At 38.3% G+C, this 19,483-nt stretch overlaps 1 protein-coding gene across 2 annotated transcripts; it reads right to left on the bottom strand.

The window, feature by feature from the left end:
• Nucleotides 1-11,667: 11,667 nt before the first annotated feature.
• LOC107796192 (uncharacterized) lies at nt 11,668-19,077 on the bottom strand. Of its 2 annotated transcripts, XM_016618937.2 has the most exons (10): nt 18,390-19,077; nt 17,948-18,088; nt 17,245-17,625; nt 15,658-15,762; nt 14,463-14,603; nt 13,013-13,216; nt 12,716-12,808; nt 12,427-12,538; nt 12,262-12,341; nt 11,782-11,914 (listed from the first exon to the last, which is right to left on the bottom strand). In XM_016618937.2, exons 1-9 carry the CDS (start codon nt 18,873-18,875, stop codon nt 12,298-12,300), a joined length of 1,707 nt encoding a protein of 568 aa, XP_016474423.1. In that variant the 5' UTR covers nt 18,876-19,077; the 3' UTR covers nt 11,782-11,914; nt 12,262-12,297. The 2 variants fall into 2 exon arrangements, with proteins under 2 accessions (XP_016474422.1, XP_016474423.1); XM_016618936.2 differs by having other exon boundaries at nt 11,668-12,341.
• Between the last annotated feature and the right edge of the window lie 406 nt (nt 19,078-19,483).

A 19,483-nucleotide genomic window follows, 5' to 3' on the forward strand; every position in this document is an offset into this window, starting at 1 on the left:
CATATTGGCAAGATGATGAAGCTCTTTAGTCAACCCTTGTCTACTCGCCTCAATGTGTACTAAGCTTCCCATTGACTTACGATTGAGAGCGTCTGCCACAACATTGGCTTTACTAAGATGGTACAATATCTCAACATCGTAATCTTTTAGTAATTCAATCCACCTACACTGCCTCAAATTCAACTCCTTCTGCTTGAAGATGTATTGTAAAATCTTGTGATCTGTGTAGATGTCAACATGGACAGTGTATAAGTAGTGACGCCATATCTTCAAAGCATATATTACTGTAGCCAATTCCAAATCATGGGTCGGGTAATTCTTTTCATGATTCTTCAATTGTCTTGATGCCTAAGCAATCACCTTTCCACGTTGCATCAATATGCACCCCAAACCTATACCTGAGGCATCACAATATACCGCATAACCTTCTATTCCTTCTGGGAGAGTGAGCACTGGCGCGGATGTCAATCGATTCTTTAGCTCCTGAAAACTTTGTTCAAAAGCATCAGACCACTGGAACTTAGTAAGTTTTTGTGTTAACTTAGTCAATGGTGCTGATATAGAGGAAAACCCTTCTAAAAATCGCCTATAATATCTTGCTAGCCCCAGGAAGCTGCGGGCTTCTGATGGTGTTGTAGGTCTCGGCCAATTCTTTACTGCATCAATCTTCTGAGTGTCGACACTAATACCCTCGTCAAATATCACATGGCCAAGCAATGCTACTGAGTTCAGCCAGAATTCACTTTTGGAGAGGTTAGCATATAACTTACGATCCTGAAGCGTCTGTAATACTATCCGCAAGTTGCCCGCATGTTCCGCCTCCGAACGAGATACACCAAAATGTCATCAATGAATACGATCACGAACACATCAAGATAGAGCCTGAATACAGTATTCATGAGATCCATAAAAGCTGCTGGGGCATTTGTTAGCCCGAACGACATCACCAAAAACTCAAAGTGCCCATATCTTGTTCGGAAGGCCGTCTTTGGAATATCCTTCTCCTTAACCCTTACCTGATGATACCCTGAACGTAAGTCAATCTTAGAGAAATACTTGGCCCCATAGAGTTGGTCAAACAGGTCATCAATCCTTGGAAGTGGATACTTGTTCTTTATAGTAAACTTATTCAACTGTTGATAATCGATACACATCCTTAACTACCAATCTTTCTTCCGCACGAACAAAACTGGCACACCCCAAGGTAAAGCGCTGGGCCTAATGAAGCCTTTATCCAGCAAGTCCTTCAATTGTGCCTTCAACTCTCACAACTCTGCCGAGGCCATCATGTATAGAGGAATAGATATGGGTTGAGTGTTAGGCAACACATCAATGCTAAACTCAATCTCCCTTTCAGAAGGAAGGCCTGGGAGTTCATCTGGGAAAACATCTGGAAATTCATTGACCACGGGGATTGATTGTAGAGTAGGCTACTTCGACTCCGCGCCCTAACGCAAACGAGATGATAAATGTAACCTTTTGAGATCATCTTCCTTGCCTTAAGATAGGAAATAAACCTACCTTTCGGTATTGCAATGTTCCCTTTCCATTCAATGACGGGTTCACCAGGAAACTGAAACATAACCATCTTCGTACGATAGTCAACATTTGCATTGCATGAGGCCAACTAGTCCATTTCCATTATCACATCAAAATCAACCATTTCTAACTCAAATAAATTCGCCGAGATTTGACTGCTACAAATTATCACTGTGCAACCTCTATATACCCTTATAGCAATCACAGAATCTCCTATTGGAGTAGATACCGTAAGTGGTTTACTTATAAATTCAGGTTCAACGCCAAACTTATTAGCCACAAAGGGTGTAACATATGATAATGTATATCCCGGATCAATCATCGCATATACATCGTAAGAAAACACAGACAATATACCTGTAACAACATTCGGAGACGACTCGAGATCCTGTCGACCTACTAGAGCATAGGTTCAATTTGAGCACCACTCGAACTTGGCACTGCACCTCTACCTCTACAACGAACTATCGATTGCTGAAATCCCCGTGCTGGAGGTCGAACTGATAAGGAAGAACCAGACAAAGATCCAGTTGGTTAAGCCATACCACCACCACCTCTCTTGGACCACATCATATGGCTGGGATGTCCGTAAGAATAGCACATATCAGAACCTCGACGGCACAGTCCAAAGTGGACCTTTCCGCATTGATCATAACATGGTGTTGGGGGTCTTGTCTGACTAGTATCCCTGTGATATTATGAGCCTGATGCCCGCAAACTCAGACCTGGACTAGAACAGGTAAATCGGTTATATCGAGGCCTCTGAAACTGTGGAGGAGCACTAGCTACAGGTGGCGCTGAACTCCTCGAAGACTGGGGCCTGACACTGCCTCTGAAGTCATCATAATACCCTGCAAATCTTGCCCTCTTATTCTGGTCCCTATCCTGCTCCCTATCTGCCCTTTGCTGGCGCTTACGATCCTCTAAGGCCTGGGCATAAACCTAAATACGGTAAATATCCATGCCCTCCACCAAGGAGGCTGTCGTGTACTCATTTATCAGATTTGGTCCTAACCCGTTCACGAACATATGCACCCTATCACTCATCTCAGCCACCATATGAGTAGCATACCTTGATAAAGAATCAAACTGCATACTATACTCTCGCACACTCATATTACCTTGTCTAAGGTTCAGGAACTTATCAGCTCTAGCTCGTCATATCTCAACTGGCAAATAGTGACGAAGAAAGGCCTCAGAAAATTCCTTCCACATAGTTGGAGGGGCGTTCGGACCCATAGATCTCTCCCAACTATCATACCAGAAAACCGCTAAATCCCGTAACCGATAAGAAGCCAACTCTACTGCCTCTATATCAGTATCATGCATAACCCACAGTGTACGATGAACCTGATCAATAAATGTTTGCGAGGTCCTCCTTGAGATCTGATCTGGTAAACACTGGAGGGTCTAGATTAATAAAATCACGAACTCTCGTACTAGCTGGTTTATCAACAACACAGGTATTCTGCCTCTAAGTCTGAGCAGCTACCAAGCTAGTCAACAATCGCACTGCACTCTGCATATCCTGGTCTATAGTGCCAGACGGCGAAACTGGTAGTGCTAGGTGCCTCCTAATATCCTCTGGAGGAGTCGGAGTAGATGAGGTATGGGACGACATCTCAATCTGAGCCTCATTTTGTCCTACTCCGGCTTGAGGCACCTGACTGGTACCCTCTCCCGCAGTTGTATCAAGCCATATACTAATCGTTTGCTTCCTAGTCGAAGGCATCACTGAAAGAAAACAAGGTGAATATTAGAGACGAACACTTACAACTCAACTCTATACACGATCTAGATTCAGGAAGAAGGTAACAACCTAAGATGTCATGTAGCCTCCTGATTATAAATGTGGCGCGCTACACATCTATAATCAAGACTCTACTTGACACGGCTCATTGACAACCCCTAGGACAGACTTGCTCTAATACCAAGTTTGTCACGACCCAAATTGGAGGATCATGACTAGCACCTAGGCCATACTTGCCGAGCACCAATGTACATTTTATCTAACCTTCCTTATTATCTTTAAGGGCCGACGAGACATTATAAATGGTAGATATGGATCATGAACAACAAACAATGAAAGATAATGGAATGAACATAACATGAGATGACAAGACCGCCAAGAAACTACATATAAGGTGCGAGCTACCACGCACCCATGAAAGAATATACAACAAAAATCAGTCGACAAGGCATACAAAACTATACATGAGTCGACACCTCTCTATGAGCCTCTAATAGAGCATAAGTGTTGCAACATTGCCGGAACAGGGCCCCGACATACCCATAATATCTATAACAAAAATGCATACCAAGACCACGGCAATTTCGAAGAAGGGATCTCGCCAATAACCGCTAAACTGGAAAGCCTACTGTGGTGGGGGAGCTGCGTCTACCTATCTATCAGGTCCTGCAGCACGACATGCAACATCCACAAATATAAAGGACATCAGTACGAATAAAGTACTGAGTATGCAAGGCAGGAAAGCATAAGTAAGAACAATAATGTAAACAGGGATAGAGAATATACAACCTGTAACATCTGGATACCTCTGAGGGCTACTGACATGAAATGTGTGAATATATGCATAAACTTTTAAAACATACGCCTCTATGGGCATCATCATCATCATATCATACCCAGCCGTAATAGGCTCGGTAAAACGTACCCGGCCACATGGAGCTCGGTAAAACCCAACTGATCAGTGGTTGCACAATAGGTGTCGTACCCGTCCGACTATATATAGCGCGGCTCGATAGATTAAAGTAGATACATATATATAATGCACGTAGGACTCATTGGAATCATATTCTGAACCTTTCGGAGTGACGTAAGGTCGATATTCTCCGTACACGTTATTAGGAATAACTCTTCATCAAGAATCTTATAAGAATCAGGAAGTACCAACAACATTGATAACATAAGAATAAGAGAAGCAACCTTAACATCAATTGTTCCATAAGAAGGGAAATAATGTAAGTACTGGTAGCTTCTAAGAGTAGAGTACCTTTGGAAGCTCATTCATTGCATTATGTACAATTGAAGTCATGCAAAAAAAGGAAAGGGATAGCCTCACATACCTTGTATATGTATTTCCCAACCTCAAGCTATGCAAATGTCACGACTCCTTAGTCTACAATAAGAGAAATGACAATATCGTTATCGTTTAAGCATCGTAACTATTATGTATCAACCACAACCTATTTTAAGATGAAACGGACAGCACCTCCACTATATATATGACTTCACACAATTCAAAACAATAACCAAACATCCCAACATAACCCTATCACTTCATACACAATACGACAACCATAATAGTGTCAAACAATCCGAAAATGTTACGATGAACGACCAGCAAAAAACCATACCATTATGTGGTGTTTCTCCATACCCTTCCTCCTTTCAACTCCATAAAAGAAGTAGCAAAAGATACAATCCAATAGCAACATGAAACATCCCACAAAATAGTCTCACAAGTTAAGCAACTCACAATTAATTTTTCAGTTTACTTAAACACGTTTCGACTTGTCTTTTCTTTCAAATTGAGAAAAACAACCAAAAGTACATAATTATACCCCTTATACAAAATAACATCCATGAATTCAACTTAAAAATAATTTTACAACCAGCCAACCATGACACAAGAACAAACATCATACCACTCTTTCGAAACTTGCTAGGTCTATTCTTTACGATCGAGTTACAACTCGCAAACGCATAAATAATGGAAGGAGAAGCATAACCTTACCTTGTATTGAGTATAATCCACGAAAACTAGTCCTTCTTCATCAAAAATCAGTTCCTCAATGAGGCTACAAGAAGTAGCAAGAGAAACTAGCAAGCTGTCGAGACTTTTCGGCACTAGAATCACGTCGTAACACCCGAAATACCCTAGGGTGTGTGTGGGATTTTTGGGGAGGAGTTGCAGGGGTTTAATTTGGTTTTCAAGGTCTAAAAGATGGGTGAAATATATGAGATGATAATCACTTAAAATTCCCCTCTTGACCGACTTTGGGGATTTTAATTGAGTCCTCTTATTTTGGAAAGTAGGTGATGCACCTACTTGTCACCTACCAATCTGCGGTCTCGCGAAAATGTGAATATCTCTATACTCTGAGATTGTATTGACAAACAGTTTAATGCGTTAGAAACTAGACTCATAGATCTTCAATTTGGTGGGTAGTAATTTCAAGTAAATTGGAAGAAAAGCTTAGTAATATTTGCCTAAATTTTAAGTAAAATTATGAACATAAGTTGCGACAACTTTTGTTGACTTTTGTTTCATAACCCGTTTGACTTCAAGACTTATGATACGGATTATATGATTCAAATACCTTAAAACACGTCCTTTTAAGAATATTAGTACCCCTAGGTTTACCCAAAAATACGGGTTACAACATCCTTGATTTGTTTAACTTCTAATACTTGTTAACCACCCTTATACACCCTTGTATCATTTAAGACCAATATGATTAACTTCTTATCATCTCAAAGATAATCTCTTCTCAGATTTAAGTCGACTAACTTATGGCATGAACCAACGTACGTGAATATGGGTTGTAACATAAACTAGTATGATTGGATTCGTAATTGAATGGGTTGTCGGATTTTGTGAGTTTTTGTCGGGTTCCGAGGTACGGGCCCGATTGTTATTTTTAATTGGATTTGGTATTTGATTTAGGATTAGTTCTTTATCATTTGGAATTGTTTCCTTGAGCTTTATTTGATGTATTTGAGTTACTTTTGGCTAGTTTTGAGTCGTCTAGAGGTCGCTACGCGCGTGATGGCATTTTTGGAGCATCGTTTGGCTTGCTCGGTATTGGAATTTGGTTTGCTCGAGGTAAGTAACTCTTCTAATCTTAGTGCTAAGGGTATGAAAACCTGAATTACGTGCTATGTGATTGATGATGGGGTGATGCACATGCTAGGTGACGGGCGTATGGGTGTGCATACTGTGAGTTGTGGCTCCATTATTTTTCATGGCACTGTTAGTGGCCCTATTTTGTTGATATCTGTATTTTTACCATGTGATAAAGTAACTGAGCTGTTAATCATGCTAGATATCATGTTTAGGCTTTATGCTGATATTGTTAGGACCCATAGTGGTCATTTCTTGCTGTCATCTTACTGATTTCATTGATATTTCGTACTCAGTCGTATGAATTCATATCATATCTCAGTCTTAGTTGTTGCTTATTGATACATCATATCATTGTTGTCGGGCTGGTTTCATGACATTGTAAGCCCCTGAGTGAGACTAGAGAGATTAATGACTGAGTGAGGCTGAGAGCCTAATTGTGAGTGATAGTTATGGGATCGGGCTGCATGCTGCAATATGTTATATTGATTTATGCCTGGATCTGGCTTGTGATAGCGCTTGGGCTGTAGGAGCCCCTTCGGAGTCTGTACACACCCCTAGTGAGTGCGGTTGATTATATTGATGGATGGATCTTCCCTGGACATGGATCTTGTCTGAAGCATTTATATATCTGGAGATAGATCTTCTCCATGGGGCTAGATTGGCCTTCCTCGGTACTGAGTGACTGATAGTCAGTGATGTATACATTCTGAGATGGATCTTCCCTGGCCGTATGGACCATATACAGTACCAAGTGGTTGAGCATGATGAGTGAAAAATGTGAGACAGTGAGATTGAGTACTCTGAGAGTGTGAGTACATGATTCATCTCTGAGATACATGGCATTGGCATGGACACATGACATACAGGAATAGAGATGCATTTTTCTCAAGTTGTACGATATCACGTCATTTATGACTTTTCATACATATTGATATGTGGGCATAGAAAGGCATTTCACACGTGTCATCTGTAAAGAAAATGATGAAACATCTTATTTATTTTTGAAAGGTTTTTTTTTTGGAAAAACTATAGTTATAAAACTATCTCACATTTTTTGACGGTTTTGGTAAAGGATTTGAGTTTTCACCAATATTCTTGAAAAGCAAAACTATTTTCAGAAAAACTGTGAAAAAAGCTAAGTATTTATCTCTGAGTTACTTCCCTGTGTAAATGCTTTACGTTGTTATGAATTATTGTTGGCTATTGGTATTGAACCCGACCATGTTCTAGCTCGTCACTACTTTCAACCTATTACTTACCAGTACATGGGGTCAATTGTACTGTTACTGCACTTCTGCATATTGCGTGCAGATATTGGATGCTGAGGTTGCTGTGTTCGATGGGAGCTGAACTTGAAGATGTACCTGCGTTCCTGATGTAGCTGCCTTTTGTCCCTAGTAGCCTTGATTATAAAGCTCTGTTTATGTACTATTCAAACAGATGATGTATTTACTTCATTTCAGCTTTGTAAACTCTATTCTTAGAAGCTCATGATTTGTGCTACCAGTCCTTGGAAAATGTATAAAAATTTAGTTAACTTCTCTATTTAATAGTTTGATTGACTTCATTGGAATTGATTGGTTATTAGCTGGCTTACCTAGCGAGTTGGGTTATGTGTCATCACGACTAGTGAATTTTGGGGTCGTGACAAGTAGAATAAAAATAAAATAGAAATAAAATAAATAAAAAGAAAGGGATGGTAGAAACAAAAAATAAAAAAGGGAAAATAAAATTATTGAAGGATCATTTGAAAAATATAAATTTATCGTAAGGATACTTTTGTCTTAAAAAATTTAATTTCCTGCTTCTGCTTCTGCTTTTTGGAAGAAGCTAAAATTTATAGCTTCTTCCTAAAAGCAAAAAAAAACTACTTATCTTGCTGCTCACAAGTACTTCTCCATCTTGGCCAAACACATCAAATTTCTAACAAAGTGCTTTTTCTGGAAAAGAAAAATATTTTTGGCCTCCCGGAGGCTTGGCCAAACGGGCCCTTAGTCTCTTCTAATCTCGAAATTGGATTTATTATGGAGGAATCATTGCAAAATTGAATCTATGTGAAGGTTAAAGGCGGTGGTTATGACTTTTTCTTGGTGGTGTCAACGACGGCGTAGAAAATTGAGAAGTTAGAGGATTATTCAAATCAGGGGGTAAAAGTTAATATCGTGTGTCGTGATTTATTGGTAAACTAATCAAGAATGATGCTGAGTGTATTAGACACACTATGAAAATGTGGGGTCAGTGGGCAAGATTTTTCAGTAAAAATTACACGGGGCGCCCTATTTGGTCGCCCCCATTTAACCTATACCCAGTTTTTTAAAAAGTTTTAACTTGTACCCACTTTTTAAATAACTTCAGCCCCCTTTCTCCTCCTCCTTCTCCTCCTCAAAGTTATATCCGCCCTCAATCCGAATTCAAAGTTCAGAGATTTTTCATTGATTCAGGAATCACCCCTCCAAAGTTATTATCATCCAAACCTACTTCTTCAAGATTAGTGGCATTTGTTAAGGACGAGATGAAGCTTAGGTCATCATATCCTCCGCTTCCCAGGAGGTTGCTGGATATGCTTAAATGACTAAGCTTATACAATTTCCCCAACTTAGGAACTTGACCTGTAAGTACAGGCGGACCTACGTTGTTGATTGAGGGGTCATGCGACCCCGTTAGCCTCAGCAAAAACACTGTATATATATGTTATATATATCTGTGAACATATATTGGACCCCTTAAATATTTTATTTGTGACCGCTAACACAAAAGAACATATGGGAGAAGTGGTTGCTTTGCTCGCTCAAAATCCCTCCTTTGCTCGAAGACGCTGGTTCGAATCCCTCTTCAGCAATTGCTCCTCCTTTTTTATTTTAGTTGTTCTCCTTGTTATTTTAATACAATGTAACTTTTGCTCCTCCTTTTTATTTTAGTTTTTCTCCTCGTTTTATTTTAATACAACGTAATTTATACTTCATAGCAAATTGCTTTATTTTTTACTTTTATCTTCTTCATTTTAAATTCAATTATATTTTAGCATTAATATATGATAGTCCACTTTATTTTATTTTTTTCAAGTTTCTCCTTGAAATTAAAAATCTCAAATTGCAACTTATCGCTCTACAAATAGAAAAAAAAAACAAATCTTTATGCAACAACATTACTTTGACGCATTAACAACTAATTCTTTGACTATCAACATACTCTTGATCTTGATTCCTTTAGTATATTTTTGATAATTTAAAGTTTGAATGCCCTTTTGATCGCTGACCCATTTTTTCAATTGAAAACTCGAAATTTTAAAGTGTGAAACGTGCTTAATCAAACACCTTCCCTTCGCATACCACCCATTTTGCGAAGAAATCTCTATCTCCCTGTTTGATGCTTTTTTTTCTTTAGAACTTCTTTTTGTTTATACTTGGATGATAAGTCATCATAGTCATTAAGTTTTTAAAGAGTTGCACGCCGAATTTTATCGCTAGTGATTAACATACAGTGGTGCCCTGTCGTGCTAAAATCCTGGATCCGCCTCTACCTGTAAGGCTGTTGTTATCAACGAAAAGATACTCAAGATTCGACAAATTTGACAATGAAATAGGAAGTGGTCCTGAAAAAGAATTTTTAGATATGGCTATGTAGTACAAATTAGGAAGAGTGATTCCCAAATATGGTGGAAGAGTCCCTTTGAATTTGTTCATTTACAAACAAAAACTTCAGTTCTAGAGCTGAAATTCGCCAGTTACAAACAAAAACTTCAGCTCTAGAGTTGAAGTGCGCCAGTTACAAACAAAAACTTCAGCTCTAGAGCTGACAAAACAAAAACTTCAGCTTTAGAACTGAAGTTCGCCAGTTACAAAACAAAAACTTCAGCTCTAGAGCTGAAGTTCGCCAGTTACAAAACAAAAACTTCAACTCTCGAGCTGAAGTTCGCCAGTTATAAAAATAAAAGCATCAACAATTACAAACAAAAACTTCAGCAAATAGAGAACAAAACTTTAGCTACTATGCTTAAGTTCAACAATTACAAACAAATACTTCAGCACACTTGCTACTTCAGTCCCGTCTACTAGAATGCTGAAGTTTTGCGTGATTGCCTTTGTTACTTCAACCCCGTATGCTGAAGTTACGCGAAAAAGTGGGTACGCTTGCAATTTTTTTTGCAAAGCGGGCACAAGTTAAAACGTGACCCAAAAAGCGGGTATAGATGCAAATGCATAAGCAGTATCGCAATTTCTAGTAAGAGGCCAGTTATTGTTTATATATATATATATATATAGAGTAAAAAATTTCGACGAAGCGGTGTCCCGTGACACCGCTTGAGTCCATGTAAATCTGCGAATGTTGGGTGTATAAAATAATTTCAGCGATCAAAGGTTGTGTCACAGGGATTTGCTCCCAACTACTATTAAGTAATTTTAGTTTAGTAATTTAGTTCTTAGGTTTTAGTTGATCAAATAGCTCAAGTTAAAAAAATCAATTTATGTCCTTCAAGTCAATTTAGGAACCCCAATTTTAGTAATCATTCTGTGATATTGACATCTCTGTATAGGTCAAAATCTGCCTCGGAGGAGGTTTAGCCTGAAATGGTATTATGAAAAGTGACGTGGCCAAGGTCGACTAGTAAACCGTGGGGCCAAGCGGTCAATAACGGTCGAAATCAAGTATCAAGGGCAGTATTAACGGCTAGTTTTTGTAATAGAATATTTAGGAGAATATTCATTGAATATTTTTTGTACTTGTACTTTTAGGGCTGACTGAGGATTTGTCCCGTATAAATAGAAAAAGAGATAAGGTGAAAGGCATGTAACATACATTGGTTAAGAATACTTTTTGAGAAAAGACTCTCTCTCTAGAAAAGAGACAAACATTACCTTTCTAATAAGATTCTTCCATCCATTATTACATACTTTTCCATCAGATCCGAAAATAGTTCTAATATTCTAGGATTTGGTGAATCACTCTTCTTATTTACATTAATGTCATTTATTATTATTTATTGTATGATATTCTCTTACCGTTACTGAAACTTTTCGGAATATTAAATATACACAGCATTTAATCCCCTACCAATGTTATCTTGCAATATGTGTGCTAACTAGTTATAAATCTAGGGATATTATCATTAACTTGTTTTAACCCCTTGTTACATAAAATTAATTAGTTTAATCAAAGATTTACACTTTTTTGGTCAAACAATCTTGACTATCCGCCAGAGCTACATAGATCTTGCTGCTTGCAAGGGATTATGTTGATGGTTCTTCTACTTTGAAGTAAATCCAAGAAAATCAAGCAGATAAAATTTCATATCCAATATTGGGGAGGGGTTGGGGAGAACAGTGCAGTGGAAGACTTTCGAGAACAAAGCTTCAACATGACCAGACGGTGCAGAAGTCAGAACTGCGTTAGCTTTAGCTGCATGGCAAAACGCATCACCAGTTTTACAAAATGCTGGCTTCTCATCAGCATTCGTTGAACAGGAAAACGGTTCTCTAATTTTCCCCGCATGGTCTTCTGCATCTCTTATTTGCATACAGGAACCCAAACAAACAAATATATAACAGATCAATCCTTTGGCTAAAATTCAGAACCTAGTAAAACCAATAAAGAAAAAAAAGGGGGAATTGAAACCTAAACATATTGACTTCCATAGTAGTACAAGACAGTGCAGTGAGCAGTCTCCTGCAAAAGTAACATGGCCCTGAGGCATTCTGGTTATAAAATGCACAACAGTTGAAAAGCGCGACTTGATTAGCTGGACGATATTGCAATAGCATCAAGCTCTCAGCTGCCTTCAGCACCAACAAAAATGGCAGGGAGGAACTTGCAGTGGATGAAACTGAAATCTACAATGGAAGTGGAGGGTTACCTTCCTTGCTACACAGCTCAAACATCTTGCAGAACTCTAATCACCTTGAAGACAGTATAGTTGCCGTATATTTCCTGAAGCTGTCAAATATTGGCAGAACAGTGGGTGAGGATAAAAAGTTAAAACACCGACACCAAGAAATGATATACAAACTGCCACCATTACCATATAACCAGTCCTTAAAGCACGCATGGAGAGCAGTTGCTACTTCTCGCTTCCGCGTCTCGTCAAGCTCAGTGTCCTTTAACATACGCTTATTCTCCTCCAAGTGTTTGTGCTGAAAGGGTCAAGAAGTATGAATTATGATTTTCCAAAAATTTGATGATTCAACTAAAGCATTAAAATATGACAGTATGTATTGGAGTATACTACATAAACGGAGGATCAGTAATCATATTGTGTGCACAAATGTGATGCAAAATGATACAAAAAGTTAGTTGGTGTTCTAACGCACATTTCTCTGCTGGGATGCCAAATAAGCATCCGGTAAAGGGAATGGATTATCTTTCGTGGACCCGGATTGCTGCCCTTCAAACCAGTGTGGAATCTGTGACAATTGGAGCCGTGCATATTAGCATTTTAAAAGAACGGTGAGGAAAAAAAATCACTTTACCAACAGATTTTGAGCAAATATTCCATGAGCAAATAATAGACATTTAACCAGAATTGGAGACATTTAAAAAAGGAATGGGTACTTAGTGAATTGATAAATAAAACTCGAAGGTCCTTGTCACTACTTTTATAGACATACCAAAAAGCTACAGAACTGATCAGGATCTACCGGGATAGCAGACTCAGTTTGAACATCAGACACACCAGCAGGATGTGACAGTGAATCATGTGGGTCAACGACAGCAAGAGCTACAGGTGCATCCCATCTGTTGATGGTTGGGTCAATACCAACTTGATTCAGGTGTTCCTCCAGTAGCGAGTAAGAAGTATTGTATGGAGCCACCTGACAAAATCATCAAAAGAAATGGATGGGGAAGTCAAATTTTCCCCAGAACAGTAAATCATACAGCAAGAAGTATACTGTCCAATCAGCATATAGCATTGAGAAAATGCTTGTAAATAGAATGCATATAAGAATACCCTCAATTCTTATATTCACTTGCATTATAAAAAAAATGGTTTACCAAGACCTAGTTAACTTAGCAAAATATTTAAGTTCATAATCGACAAACTATTCTTAGAAGAGAACAAAAGGCCACCAAGTGGCTAGCAATCTTGACAAAATAGACACTACTAAAAAGAGAATGCACTACCTCTAAGACGCACAAGGTAATTCGCAACATAATTAGATGATAGGATACAAATTATGTAGTCCACTGGAAGTCGCAGCAAAAAGCTCAGCTTAGTTTTTATCCAATATGCCAGTCAATTAAGTGATAAACTACACCAACAATCCCATTTATCACAGAAAGAAAGTAAACCAAGAGTCCTAAAACTCAATTTTACATCTCCAGCACCCAACCATTATATTGAAATTCGCCACAAACTAAAGTTTACTAGGTTAGTATTTCAAACTTCTCAATTGCACTGAAATTCTCCATCCTGTACACTTATTACACCCTTAAATTCATCGCATGCATTCACAAAGGGATTTGAAAAAATAACTATATTGCCTGCATAACATCCATGATCCATCCATCTAGGCCACTTCAACATTTATTTTGTGATATAGGCATTCCCCTTGCATGGTTTTCATTCTTCGCGCTTAGATAACAAACTCGGATTACTTAACAAAGTGATAAATGGTTCATTGAGAACTTCCACAGACATGCATTTGACATGTGATAGAGATGATCCTACGCAAGGTTTTCATGCTTCCCACTTAAATAATGAACTCAAATGACTCAACAAAGTAATATATGGTTCATTAAAAATATTCCACTAAGATGTCCTATATTTGCAATAATATAATCAATTCTCTTGCATTTAGACCGACGGAAAAAACTGCATCAATACTTAGAACTGCTGGTTTAATTGCATTCCACTTGTGGCAGCATAAGATCGATAAAAAATAAAAGAAAAGACTAAAAGCTGACTGAATAATTTCACTTCTAAATCCATAGGAGTTTGCAATGACTATTTGATGCAGAGTGATCACAGAAAACCATACATGTATGAATAAAATAAGGATTTTGGAGACCCAAGGAGTAGGCTGAACCTTTGAGCAGCAGCACAAAAGTAACACAGACCTGCAATTTATGGTTATCACCAACAAGAAGCGGTGTCTGGTTTACTCCCAAGAAGAATATGCATTCACGACAGTTGGCAATACAAATACGTTTTGCTGCTGCAATCACATGTACACGTTCACAGTGCTCAATTCTGACAGCCTGCAACAGACAATATACTATTAAATGTCAAATCCAATATTTAGTTTAGAGCATCAAATACACAATTGTAAACCATTTGCAAAATGGATCAATCAACACAAGAAACTAGGGAAACCTAGCTCTCTACTTTTTGTCATTAGCTTTTGAAATCATGGAAAGCTTTTTTACTGGCAGTAGAAAGCAGCAAACATCAGTTTCATAGAGCATAAATTTCTTCCTTTTTCATCTTCGAATTGCATGCAAATATCAGTGACATTTTTGTGTACAGCATTTGAGCCATAACTACAGAAGAATATCAATATCGAACATTCCAACATATATGCCTCAACCTTAGATAAATTGTACTCGGCTATATGAATCCTATGTACTCATACAGGTCCATTCGAGACCGCGTCATTTTTCTTTATACTCAGTTGTTTTTAGGATGCCATGCCAAGTAATATGAAGAAATGTTTAAACACCATCCAGAATCACAAAGTTCAAAATGCATTCGTAACTGGTAGCTGATGCCAGCACAGCCTAAATGAAGTTTTTTCAAACCATACAGCTCCAACTGGATCAAATTTAAATAAAACCAAATCTCAGATAAGAATAAGCTCAACTCTCTGATAAGCTCAAACTTCAACGGTAGGAGAAACTACGAATGATATTGTTTCTCCATCTCCTAATTACTTAAATTTTCAAATTCAGTACAAAATATGTACACAAAATTAGAAGCTTGCATATCTTTGTCACCAAGCGCATGTGATAAACAGTGGTGCAAATGCTAGAATATATTCTTTGTAGAAGATGGCACTTGGCCCAATAAGTACCCCTAAGTAGATCGTGCCTTGGCATTGCTAAACAGCAAAACCCTGTATTACAGTACAGTGCAGGCTGATTTTCAGAAGCACACAACTAAGAACACATTTAATTCATATATACATGAGACATTTACAAAAAGTTACAAGGTAATGTAGAACTAAATTTACCTCCTACTAGAATTTCTACAATTTCACTACTAAACGACCCTTAAGAAAAAACAAGCAAAATCTTCCTAAAGGTTACTACCTACCTTGCCCACAGCTCCCAGGACAATAGTTGCATCAGAGCATCCATATACTGTCGCATATTTCAAAGGAGCTAAAATATAAATGACTGATTCATGGCAATTGACAACCTGCCAAAAGAGAAAAAGGATTCAATACCAAGAATCAAGTAGAAAGTTCATTACCCCAAAATTTAGATCTGTCCGGCCAAGAATTTGTTGGGATACAAGGTAAAACAAGATATGGCAAAAAGAAGAAATCAGATCATTTAAACCACAAGAAAAGTTAAAATGCTAATAATGCAAAATCATTTCATGCTTAATCCAAAAAAATTGGCAACCAATTTTAAGGGCTTGACAAGCTTTTGGAATTTGACACTATTAAAATATTCAAAGATAAACATCTCAGCATGCTACTGTTGTGTCCCACATCGGTTGGGTTAGCCTTCAATTAGACACTAGAGAGAACCTTATGCAGACCACTTATCCCAAATTGCTTCCTTTCATTTTCCATATTCTTCTGTAATGCACTTCAATGCTAGTCTTAAAAACTCTTGAGAACCCTCCCTATACCCGTGATGGACAAAATTCTAGAATCCTTGAATCTCCTTCGGCACAAGTGTGATTCTGCTTTAAACTTGTCAATAAGGAAATAAAAGAACGGCGGTATTCAAGAGATTTGCTGAACCTAGTAATGATAAGTTAGAGATTAAACACACACAAACTAGAGGCAGTAATAAAACCAAATAAGTTCGTAAGAATTATCCTCTCCAATGAGTTTTGCAAAACACAAAGTTCCACAAAAGATGATGCAATTTGATAATTTCTCCTTGCTGATAACGTTAAATTCTTACCACTTATCAAAGAAATAACTTTAAAGTCTTACCATCTTGACTCCCATTATTAATGAAATTACGCTTTAATTAATCAAAAGAGTTTAATCATCTTGACTTATATGGCACCATCTTTAATATAGTAACTCTATGATTTATGTGAGTTGGAATAGACTTAATAATGTTATAAGCCTCTAAATCATATTAGTATATTCATATATCAAGAGTACATGTAAAGACAGTCCATTCTACATTCATAAACTTATAGAATTAAATTCTTCCTGTAATTCTACAATCCTGACCATAAAAGCACCTCCGCTCTATCGTAAAGAACCTAAGTTGAGTTTAAAAGTCAGTTTAACCAATTATATAGTGATATTTGCCCACACTCACAGGAGTTGATTTAAAATGTTCTATTCTGGCCTTTAAACGAGAGAATATTGCACCATATTAATGAGTTACTAGTTGTCAATAACTTCACAATGCGCGCAACAGTATTCTGTGTCTTTCTTGGGAGGACACTGTTCCGACTCTACCAAACTGTGAACAACTTTATTTTGGCACAATTAATAGACTAGAGAAAATGACCTAAAGGAGCACATTCAGCATAAGCCCATTCCTGCAGACCCCTTCCCCTCGATGTCACAGATCATGTAGAACACTAAGAAACCTTAGCACACACAACAAGAAAATAGCCGATTTACAAGAGCTCCATACTTTCCTATGAATCATTCAACTCTTTTCCAGAAAAAGAATAACACAAAATAAAGTTGAAACATACCTTTACAGAGGAGCCTTTAATATCATTTGGCAGCCTTACATATGATGATTTGGAAATTCCTTCAATGAAACTTGGTCCTCTAGAAGTTGATGAACTCTTCACTGAACTTGCAGCGACATCAGCCATTGGTACATCCTGATCAGAGGCAGTGCTTGGTCCATTTTCCTTTGCAGAAGCCCTCTCAGTAATTCGTTCCAAAGCAGATGCTATATTTTCTAGAAGCCAGTCATGTACTTGAGCTGCCGGAACAGGAACAGCAGGCATCTCTGGATCTGAATTGGCAAAAAATGGGGCATTCTGACTCAACGGGATCCTCTCATATCCCTTTTCACCAAAATAGATTAGGAAGCCCAGATGCTCCAATTTCTCCATAGACAAAACCTATGGAGTCAAGTAACTAAATTAGCTTTTCCGCATGCCTTTAAGCCCATACTGTATGAAAACAAACAAGGGCACAAGATGGATGCCAATAGAGGTGAATGGAGCAGCAAGGATTTGTCATAGGCATCATCAAGGAACAAGTGCTCCTACATTGGACGTTTCAGTTTTTGTGCACTATTCTTAGTACGTTTTGTATGAATAAAATTTTATTTGCAAAATGAATAAAAACTAAGTAGCATGCCTTGTCGAGTTTACATGAAGCATATAATATGACAAAAATGGTACGATAAGTTAATAACTCAAAGGTATAAACTTCACAAACCAGTGATTCTTCACCATCCCCTTCCACTGACTCTGCCAAAAGTGAAAGAATGTTCCCCAAGTGTTTCTGTAAATAGGATAATTGATGAGCCTCTTCATCAGCCTGTGATGGCATAAACCGCCGACTATTGCTGCGTACGAGCTGCAATTTTTAAGAAAAGTTTTTGGTTAACACATTATGCCTCAGTCCAAAACAAGTTGGTATTGACTATATGAATCCTCACTGATCACGTTACTTCATTTAAATTCATCTAACGCGAATACTATATCCAAATTACAAATAAAAAGTATTAGAAGTTCTGCATATTATAAATCTCTAAAAGACTAAACCACTACAGTACTTCATATTACACAATCACTGTCCAAAAAATGTCTAAATTCCAATTTGAATATACAGAATAATCACACAACGGAATGGAATTTAGAAAACACAAGCTCCTGACCTGCAACGGCGAAAGAGCCGATAAGAAACCGTCGAAGGCGGATGTAGAAGGCCAAACATCAGCTACTGCAGCGGAATCCTTATGTCCTTTAGGAAGCAGCCTTTTATAACTCTGAATGTGCAAAAACAGCATCAAATCGAACACGTTGACGCCAACGGAGCCGATCTCCGATGGCTTAGCGGTGACGATTGGATCAGAGTCGGAGTGGAGAACGGAGGCAATTGTCTCAAGGACAAGACGAGCATGCTCATGCGAGATCTGAAGTGCTTCGGCAATTGCTTCGAAATTGGCTCGGAGAGCCGAGCCGGAGGTTAGGGATAATAGCTTATCTCGAATTGGAAGAAGAGTTTGAGTGCCGTCGGTGAAGATGAGTTTAGAGATTGGGAGGAGGCCATGTTGGAATGGCTCTCTTCGTGGATGTATGTAAATTGGGGCCGTTGACGACGCCGGCGTCGATGGCGGTGGTTGTTCGTCGGCTTCCGCCATGGCTTGTGAGTGAATGATGGAAATGGAGCTTAAAAGAGTTGAAAATGGCAGTGATCAAATCTCAGGAGAAGAATAATTGCGCGCACGGTTGAGAGCCCGGTCCGTGTTCACTTTTGAGCCCGGCCCGGTACGGTGATAGTAATTCGTAATAAATGGACAATTTTCATTATCACTTGAGCATTTTCATCTCCCTTAAGCTCAAATTATATGAAGTAGCACATAATAATGAAACTAATATTAAACGTATTAACGCATCCAGCCATATATACCTAATTTTGAGGCCACCATTAAATTTATACCTCATTGCACAAAATTCTGCAAAGTATACTCGGATCTAAAGTAGTTCAATCTTTTTAATGCAACTTCAGAAATCAAATGTGAAGTTCTCTAGAGAGAACTTTCTCTGACCACCTTTCTCTCTCGCTCAGACTCACCCTTTCTCTCTCTTTGATTCCTAACGGTCCCTTACAGTCAATTACCAATTAAGTGTTGGGGCCACTATCCCGCCACAAGTAGGTTCTTCCCTCCTTTCCTCTCTCTTCTCTCTCTTCTCTCTTTCCTATCTCTCTCCTTTTCTATCTCTTCTTTTTCATGCCTTTTCTTCTTTT

Source organism: Nicotiana tabacum, chromosome 5, assembly GCF_000715075.1.
Source record: "Nicotiana tabacum cultivar K326 chromosome 5, ASM71507v2, whole genome shotgun sequence".
Lineage (NCBI taxonomy): Eukaryota > Viridiplantae > Streptophyta > Magnoliopsida > Solanales > Solanaceae > Nicotiana > Nicotiana tabacum.

Coding starts and splice junctions, on each gene's coding strand:
- LOC107796192 (XM_016618936.2), bottom strand. CDS start 18,875: ATGGCGGAAGCCGACGAACAACCACCGCCATCGACGCCGGCGTCGTCA. Junction 13,217..14,462: donor GTGATAACCATAAATTGCAG/GTCTGTGTTACT, acceptor TGATTTTGTCAG/GTGGCTCCATACAATACTTC. Junction 12,809..13,012: donor ATCAGTTCTGTAGCTTTTTG/GTATGTCTATAA, acceptor CAATTGTCACAG/ATTCCACACTGGTTTGAAGG.